The sequence below is a fragment of the Conger conger genome, chromosome 3 (genome assembly GCF_963514075.1).
Source record: "Conger conger chromosome 3, fConCon1.1, whole genome shotgun sequence".
NCBI lineage: Eukaryota > Metazoa > Chordata > Actinopteri > Anguilliformes > Congridae > Conger > Conger conger.
In genome coordinates, this window is record NC_083762.1 from 68,639,020 (window position 1) to 68,649,040 (window position 10,021).

General features: G+C 42.5%; 2 protein-coding genes across 2 annotated transcripts; both read right to left on the reverse strand.

The window, feature by feature from the left end:
- Positions 1 to 5,024, reverse strand: c3hxorf65 (chromosome 3 CXorf65 homolog). Its single transcript, XM_061236272.1, has 6 exons — positions 4,223 to 5,024; positions 3,066 to 3,152; positions 1,064 to 1,186; positions 902 to 970; positions 470 to 564; positions 1 to 355 (listed from the first exon to the last, which is right to left on the reverse strand). Exons 1-6 carry the CDS (start codon positions 4,245 to 4,247, stop codon positions 266 to 268), a joined length of 489 nt encoding a protein of 162 aa, XP_061092256.1. The 5' UTR covers positions 4,248 to 5,024; the 3' UTR covers positions 1 to 265.
- A 125-nt stretch (positions 5,025 to 5,149) lies between these two features.
- zgc:92907 (uncharacterized protein LOC436733 homolog) lies at positions 5,150 to 8,792 on the reverse strand. Its single transcript, XM_061236271.1, has 4 exons — positions 8,587 to 8,792; positions 8,090 to 8,252; positions 7,815 to 7,953; positions 5,150 to 6,863 (listed from the first exon to the last, which is right to left on the reverse strand). The coding sequence occupies exons 1-4, from the start codon at positions 8,665 to 8,667 to the stop codon at positions 6,746 to 6,748; spliced, it is 501 nt and encodes a 166-aa protein (XP_061092255.1). The 5' UTR covers positions 8,668 to 8,792; the 3' UTR covers positions 5,150 to 6,745.
- Between the last annotated feature and the right edge of the window lie 1,229 nt (positions 8,793 to 10,021).

Here is a 10,021-nt window from a genome sequence, read left to right on the forward strand (position 1 = left end):
TACAGCAGTATGACTTTCTTTTATTTGACTGTATGCTTTGCACTGAGAATTCTCTGAGATCTGCAGTATCTAAAGAGTGAACTTATTTCAAATGAATCATTTCCTCAGGTCTAACATTTTCTGGGCATGAGAACGGTCACTTCCACATTACAACTCGAAGGACATCACACATCTGTTTAGAAAGAGCAGTTTTGTTATGCTCACGGATTGTGTGTGTGCATGTGTGCGCGCGCGCGTGCGCGTGTGTGTGTGTGTGTGTGGACTCTCAACTTCTTCTTCTTCTCCTCCGCCCTGTTGGATGAAATGGTTTCTCTCCAGGGATGTCCAGACGTACAGCACGACCACGCCTCTTGGACTAGGGCAGAGAGGATAGATACACTGAGCCTGTCATTACACCTACATGCACGCTCGCACACACACACACACACACACACACACATACACACACTCGCACACTTATGGGCTTCACCTTAACAACACTCTTCCTCTTTTGTTCATCTTCCTGGGAGCGGAGCTGCATCACTCGAGTCTTCTCCAGACTGTCTGTCTGAGTCTGCAGAGTCTCTGATACACACGCCACACACAAACGCACACATTCAAACATATGTGCAGTTACATAGAGACTCAGCATTACTGACACACTCACGCACACACACTCTCTATCATCACTGAAGCACACAAACTCTCACACACAAACACATGTGCGCACACACACACACACACACACACACACACATGCAGGCACTCACAATCTCTATCTTTGCTGAAGCACACAAATACGCTCACACACACATGCATGCATAAAAAAAAGAAGGTCTACAGTCCTGTGTGTGTACACTCACACACAGGCACATACATAAAAATGTGTGTGTGAGCGTGTTTGGAGCACGTTGAATGTTACCCAGCAGTGCGGGATCAGGATTTGCCAGGAGAGGAGAGATGGAGACATAAGCACCGTCCATCACTCTCCCTAAAGAAAGGAACACAACCGCAATGAGCCTGACTGAAAAGCCCCTTTCAGTGGACTCACACACTAACGCACACTCCGCGCAGTCGTACTCACGGTGGACAGAGCAGACGGTGAAGTAACAGCGGGGGGGCAGCTGCAGGCGGGCGCATTCCTGAGGCTGCTGGGACAGGAAGAGGAGCTTCAGAGCCCCGCCCTCGTCACAAAGATCCACCAGGTCTGATACAAACACACATCACATCAATACTCACACTTAAACTCGCACACAAAGATCCACCAGGTCTGATACAAACACACATCACATCAATACTCACACGTCAACCCACACACAAAGATCCACCAGGTCTGATACAAACACACATCAATACTCACACTTAAACTCACACACAAAGATCCACCAGGTCTGATACAAACACACATCACATCAATACTCACAGTTAAACTCACACACAAAGATCCACCAGGTCTGATACAAACACACATCAATACTCACACTTAAACTCGCACACAAAGATCCACCAGGTCTGATACAAACACACATCACATCAATACTCACAGTTAAACTCACACACAAAGATCCACCAGGTCTGATACAAACACACATCAATACTCACACTTAAACTCACACACAAAGACCCACCAGGTCTGATACAAACACACATCAATACTCACACTTAAACTCACACACAAAGACCCACCGGGTCTGATACAAACACACATCAATACTCACAGTTAAACTCACACACAAAGACCCACCAGGTCTGATACAAACACACATCAATACTCACACTTAAACTCACACACAAAGATCCACCAGGTCTGATACAAACACACATCAATACTCACAGTTAAACTCACACACAAAGACCCACCAGGTCTGATACAAACACACATCAATACTCACACTTAAACTCACACACAAAGATCCACCAGGTCTGATACAAACACACATCATTACTCACACTTAAACTCACACACAAAGATCCACCAGGTCTGATACAAACACACATCAATACTCACACTTAAACTCACACACAAAGATCCACAAGGTCTGATACCAACACACATTACATCAACATTCACACTTAAACTCACACTAAAAACACCCACATTCAAATGCCCACTGAATATCTACGGTGCACACCCACACAAATACACACAGTCAATACGCACAGCCAATAGTCGCCACACATCATCAACATCCACACTTTAACATACACAACCAATGCACACATGCTATCAATATCCACATCTAGACAAAATCAATATCCACACCCAACGATATGCGCACGTGCACAGAAACGACTGAAGCTACTGAACGGCTAAGATAACTCAATAAGGAGGGCAATGACAGGACGGCAGGCCAAGACCGCTGTCAGGGATAGTGTATCTGATCATCACTCACCCGTCCCGCACGTACACGCACACGCACACGGAGGAAATGGGCTTCATTAGCGCATCCTGTGCTGATGAGCATGTAAGAGCGCTTCATTAGAGCCTGTAATGTGGCCGCCGCAGTCGCACGACACCGCAGGGGTAAGCAGACACCCCGGAGTGGCGGTGCGCAGCCGAGGAGAGCGTGAAATATTTAACGGCCCCCGTCCGCGGCCGCGCACCTCTCTTTCCTCTGGCCGGGTCGCGCCAGAGTTTGACGCCCGGTCAACAGACAGGTTGTGTTCCCCTGGATCTCCGCCTGCTCAGACTGCAGTACCAGAGTGTGTGTGCGTGTGTGTGTGTGTGTTTTAGTTGAGAAAATAGAATAGAATAATACAGACATTATGGAATTGAAATGTATATTCACCTCCCAAACTTGACCGTTTTATGTAAACAGTGGACAGTGAACTGGAATCAGTTTGAGGGCACGCCCTCTGGAGGTCTCTCCCAGACAGTTCTGCAGTGCTCCAGCCCTGGGTCAAACAGGTTCCTTTTGGATTTAAATACTTTTCTGTGCTTGATTGATCTAGCATGGAGCAATTGAGCCAACCAAGATGTCCAGGCAGGGTTTGCACTTATTAAGGGTATTTCATAGATTCCAATCCACCAATCCACTAGGCACGCCCAGTAAAGCATAGAAATATTGGTCTGCATGCTCTCTCACCTGTCTTGGACAGCTGCAGTTTGACTTTGATGTGTTCCAGCAGAAGGATGACAGGACAGTTCGGGTTGACCAGGAATTGCTCATTGTCTGAAAGGGATAGATGCCTCACAGTAAATCAGGACATTGAAGTGAAGCAGCAGAAGAAGAATGAGTCCTATTCATGATAATACGTGTACCTACATATGCACACACGTCCAGTGAAATCACCAAAATAAAAAGAGCTTGCACTCACAATCCCCCATCCCCCACTTATTCCCCCTGAGACTACTCCTAGATATATTGTGTCCAGAGGTGTCCATGAATGAACGGCCGCCTCTGTCACTTACAATACCTACTCAAATTTATGATAATGACCTTTATGCCTGGGTCAGATAACAGACAGATGACTCAGCAACAAGCAGCAAGCATTCAGCCGCCAGAATACCCATTAAATAATGAAGGTTATTTAACCCTCCTATTATGTTAAGAGTTTATGGCCGCTTTTATGTTTGGGGCCAAATTGACCCCAACAGTTTAAATAAATGGAAAATTATTGCAAAAGAAGAATTTTGACACTTTGTGTGTTGCCTTCTTATTGTCTCCCAAATCACTAGCCTTTTATCCATAAATATGAAAAATTGGTGAGAAAGTACAGGATGTGAAAGGTACAGGAGGTGAAAGTTTGGCACCTGTATGGGAATCATCCAGAAAAAAATCTGATAAAAAGAAAAATGGCTGTATATTGTCTGACATTTGTCTGACAGTTACAGAGGGTCAAAAAAAGTCCATACAACACATGCAAAGTTGGTACAGGACTTCTGAAAACATATCATTATGTTTATTGTATGTTCACTCTTTAATGCCAGCAAAATAGAGAATTAATACAGTATCAAGATGAAAAAATGGTTAACTGGTTTTTAAGAGATATCAAACACTGAATGGGGTCAAATTGACCCGAAACATAATACGAGGATTAACGTATAATATTATTACAATTCTAAGCACTGACATCACAGCTCCATCTCAATGTTGATTATGGAATGAGGTTGAAGCACAAGGACATATCACAAACTAAACTAAGGCAATGTACAGTCAATGTCTGCGGGTGAGAATGAGAGGATGGGTAAGAACAGAGCCAGGATAGAGGTACGTAGACGAGTGAGGAGTACGCCTCTTACCGCCGTGCCTGAGGTAGACGAACATGGCGAGAACAGGAGCAGAACGGCAGGGTCCTGCTTCAGAGAGGTCAGCCGGAGATGCTGAAGTCCGGCAGGCTAGTCAGCCTCAGCGTCACTCTGTCGCTGTGACTGAGCGGCTGCTCTGTGATGCCTCATGCCTGCAGGTCATGTGGGAGTGTAGCATTGCCACTGCAAGCAAAGTCAGCACTTCACATAGCCCACACCTGTAGCACTCCCTTATATTTTGACACCATTTCCATCTCGTTCACTTTCTGCATCGTTTTATTAGCTAAAGCTTCTCAGGGCGGTTGGCAATTTGTCAGCAGAATCAAATAATTTCTTTCTGCATTCTGATCCCTGACCTGTGCACTGGTATCCATGTATGTTGTAAGTCACTACATTTTTTACCTTAACTGATATAAGCTATTTGTTGGAGGCAGAAATGTGCTCTTTTAGAGACTGAAAACAGCCAGAATCTTACTTGATAGAAATTTCTCTCAGCAGTTCGATTTGTGTAAAGTTTCATTTTCAGATTACATTACAGCTCTACAGTTACTGTAATGTTGGCTTTGCAGTGGAGACAAAACGTAACCCAACCTGCAGAGATCACTGCTACGAGAAATCAACTTTTATGAGGACATTCTACACCATGGTTTGGCACTATTAAAACATCACCATGTCCTGAAGGTAATCAGAGCACATATTTCACCTCATAAACCTATCAACAACAGTGCCTTTTATATTTATACAAGAACTAAACATTGTTTACAGGACATAAACAACAGTATTGGCTCTGCTCAGATTAAATTATTCATTTATAAATTATTTTCAACCGCCTTCAGCTTCGAAGGAATTCCTGAGAAGATATACATGGGGACACCTTCTAGATGAAACACAACAGAACAGGACATGGCAGACAACAGCAACTGACACATACTTTCTCCTTTAATATTCACAGAAATACATACTTCAACTGTAACCAGATGAGTCATTTCTTTGGAAACCACATTTAAAGGATGAATGAAATTCACCACCTCCATGTCTGTATATAGTTCATACCAATGAGGTTTTGGTCATGAGCTTTTATAGTCCTTTGTTTCTAAGCATTATCAGTAACCCACCCCCCCATACTTAAAAGACTTCTAAGGCAGCTCCTGAGCTATTGGCATGCAGAAACATGTAATCCAAGTACAGGCTGAGCCTTCTTTACATCTTAGGCCTGTACAACCCTTTCCAAGGCTGCTATCCATCTATCAACCAATCACTCAGTCATACATAACTGCACTGGAACAACCAGCCCTTGCTCCAAGTTCCGTGATCCTAGAAAGGCCTGAATAAGACTGCCTTGCATTGGTGATCACAGGCTTATCTCCAGGGCAACCCCATATAGTTTGTTCTGATTTTTGTGTGTGATAGAGATACAAAATAGCATGTGGGAGGTCTGTTTAGCCTAGGTTAAAGCTGCTGGAAGAAATGACAAGATGGAAAACTGTCTACATGTTGTAGCCACATTGGTCCCTTTGGCAACTGTAGCCAAACAATATGAATATATTCAAACGGATATATATATATATACACTCAATTTATTACACTGATTTTTAAGACTTCTGCTGCAGTAGCCTATCCACTTAAGAGGTTTGATGCATTGAGTGTTCAGAGATGCTCTTGTGCATTGCCCAGTCTGTCAGCTTTGACCAGTCTGGCCCTTCTCCTCTGACCTCCCTCATTAACAAAGTGTTTTTCCCTGTAGAACTGATACTCACTGGATGTTTTTTGTTCTTCACATCATTCTCTGCAGACTCTAGAGACTGTTGTGCGTGAAAATCCCAGGAGATCAGCAGTTTCTGAGACATTCAAACCACCCAGTCTGGCACCAACAAGCATTCTTCTCCATTCTGACATTTGGTTGGACCCTCTTGACCATGGCTGCATGCTTTTATGCATTTAGTTGCTGCCACATGATTGGCTGATTAAATATTTGCATTAACAAGCTGGTGTACAGGTCAACCTAATAAATGCCAACCATAATAAAGTGTTCAGTGAGTGTATATCAAGCAAACAAGCTTTAGGCAAAACAGTGATCTTGTGACTTTGCTTGAAAGGCAAAGCATGGTTAAACTTTGTTTAAAGTGGCAGCATAAACAAATGTAACTTATTCAAATCTGCCATGGTAAATGTCAATACTACTTCAGACGCACACAATGAAGCACAGTGTGGCACCGCACTGGCGTCATATAAAAATGACTTATTTTCATGTTTAAAAAATGTGACCAGTGAGAATTACAGCTCACTTGTGAGAAGGACATAAAAAAATTCCATTGACTATCACTGAGAAGAAATACAACTTGCTCGAATTGCAAAATGTAGTTCACAAGGACAGAAAATCAGCAAATTCCCACTCTGGGCACTGCCTTTTCTTCTCTTGACTTGGGGTGGGGCTGGGCTGGGCTGGGCTGGACAGAAGCCCTCCGATCCCTGCAGGGGAACCCGTGCGGGCGGGGCACTGCGGGAGAACCAGCGCGCTCACTCCGTGTGAAGGCCCACGGCCTGATCCAGAAACCTGGAGAAGTTCTGGGGCTGTCCCGGCAGAAAGGGGGCGAGAACAGACAGATCCATTGTTCTCAGCGTCTGAGTCAGCGTGCTGTGGGGAGGGGAGAAATGAACAGAATCAGGAGCTGGAAAGCAATACAGAGACCCCTGCAGGACACTGCAAAATACTCCACATATGAAGCAATAATTATGAAACAAAAAAAATATTGATAATATAATGTGACAGTACAGCATTTCCTAACAGACTTCTTAACCTTATACAACACATACGCCAAACTGTAGGCCAACTGAAAATTCAGTAAATATTGAATAATTTAGCATGCACAACATCAAATTATTATTATTCTTCCAATATTGTCTTAAATTGTTTGTGTTGTGGAGAGCTATTGAGACAAATCCACAATAAAAGAAAGGAAGAAGACAGCAATGTCTACCTACAGTACTATACCTCCAATATGTGGTGAGAATTTCACCAACAACCATGCTGTTCAAAACAACAATTTGGATTTAACAGATTCTAAGAATTAAGTGGAAAGTAAGTGATGGCAGAGTTAAAGGTACAATAGGTAATTTCGGACTTCTAACGGTCAAGAGAGGTATAGCAGCAAGAAACACCTTCAAACCACAACACTCTTTATCCCTCCCCCTTCTCTGCAAACGCTGATGTTGAAACGACATTGGCTGTGGCAATTAGAACAAATTTTCAACCAATGAGCTTGAATTATTGTACTGTCATACAATGTTTTGGTACAGTTTTGGTGAGTGTTGGACCGTCATCAACTGTATATTTTGAAACCCGAATTTAAGGACTATAAACACAGACAGAGTTTATAGTCTTTTTCAGACAGAGTTTATAGTCTTTTTCAATGTTAGGAAGGGATTTACAATGGTCTTGTAACACTGTTTGAACACAAAAATCTTACCTATTGTACCTTTAACTGAGCTTAACTGAGTTACTTACACCTACTGTAGCTCTACACCAAAATCCCCACTTGTGCTGTTGACATGGGAATGTAAGGGCAAGAAAGGGCCTGCCACTGACCTGCAGGTGCAATACAACAGGTGAGACTCTGAGTGCAGCTGTTTGGCAAGCTCTAGCTGGTGATTATCCATCAACCTGTCATTGACCACCACCAGCAAGGGCCGTCTCGCCCCAAGTGCCTCCAAACAACTGCCCGCCCCTGAAAAAACAGATTAGCCTGACATTCAGAAACTCTTTAATATGCTGTGAAAGACATAGACTAGCTTTATTAAAATGATGAAAATCAAATTCCAAATGAAGATCTTTTGAGTCCCTACAGTTGGGTGTAGACATACCTGCGTGGCTGATGACCAGGTCAGCATCTCTGATATCTTCTGCAATTGAATCTTTGAAGCGGAATGCGTTTACTTGGAGCCCGGCACAGCTGTCTGAGCCCGGAAGAACAGCCCCGCGGCCCACCTGGAGAACCAGCTTTTTGTAACCTAGAGCTGAGAGCACCTTCGGGACAGAGGACAGGAATTGTAGACTGCTCATTCCAAGGCTATTACACCGTATTGAGCGTGTCATTAAATAGGTGAGAAAACGAACTAGAGCATCCGGCTGGTAGATTACAATGAAAACTAACGTTAGTCAAGGAAACCAGAACCTTTAGTTTCGTATTTTACTCAAGCATTTTCCGAATGCTATAAATGGCTAGACGACTGACTGACAGTAGTAAGGAATTAACGGTCAGTTTTGGCTGGTCAGATGAGCAACGATTTTAAATTGATTAAAAGATTGCATTAGCTATCAGCTACCGAATATTTTGCAAAATAACACGTTAGAATTTCACCTGAGTCGTTTCTTGAGACGTAACACTCTCTATAAGCTCATCGAAACTCGTGGTTCCAACGGTAACGAATACAGTCTTCATACCAGTAGTGTGATCACAGCAATTTTAGGCTAAATATATATATATATATATATATATATATATTTACATAATAAACTTTAACCCATTTACAAATAACGCCTCGGTTTCAATTTTGTGTTATTCTTCTTCTGCACAAATGGATGACGTTAGTAAACGTTGAAAGGTTCAAGAACGCCATCTACCGCGCTGGAGTGCAAATATAAGACACCAAAATGTTCACATTCCTCTCCTCCATTTGATAACCCCGTACACGACATTATACCCAGTTAAGACTGCGCATTTGAGCGAAAATATATTTTTTCAATGAGTGTATTTATATATGCGTTTGAGTACAGATACATATTTTTAGACAATTCTAAGGAAATTGTTACAACTGCTCACTGATACAAAAGTATCACGTCACACATCTTATGCGTTTGCCCTTAAATCAGGGACCTCAAATTTAATAGATCAATTTCAGTAAACCGAAAGCAAGGAGTTTTTAAACCTCAACAGTAGACCACAGAAGCAGGTTACAGCTGGAAGAGGCACTTGTAGTCCGTGTATTCTTTGAGTAATTGCTGTGGTTAATGTACAGCTCTGTGTGAAGCCTAAATTCAGTACAATAGACCCAAATATTCCCTTCAATCAGGTGCAGACTTATGGATTGGAAACAATGTGTATGGAGTATTTGGCCAGTCAATATGTAAAAATGTAATACTTAAAACTTAAAAACAACAGCACACTGGAGCAAACCCTTCTTTAAACCATGTTGACAATACTGCCATCTGGTGGCTGTTAAAATAAATACGCAATCACATTTCTGGATAGTAGGTAAGTTCCTTATGTTGCCTGATAAGAACCACAGACCTGCCGTTCCTTTTTCTCCCACTATTTTTTATCCACTGAGGATGAAACTGGCCAACGTTTTTTTACAGATGTACATACGGCCTTTAGCCATGCCTGATATGCAAACATGTCTCTGGTGCTTTTCCAGATAAGCTCCTGAGAGAAAGGGCATATTTTTAATATTCATATTTCATATGCACATTTCATGTTCATATTCTCGGTGTGTAGGTGGTACCCTAAGGGAATTACTGCTATATCACGCAACATGTATGTAGGCCATTCCCTATGAAATGAAGGTGTACAGGAGTTTTTCATGTTTTGAATGCATCAAATTTGTAAGGAACAAACAGTAACACCCACATATATTCCCATATGAATCAACTGCAATTGATTTAGCAATAACATCACTGTATGCAACAGCCACATTCCCTTTCCTTCATCATTAACCATGCTACAATTTGTAAAACCACAAGGCCCTTGAGATTTATCATAGTGAAAGTACAAAATGAGTTGCTAGGAAATGCCC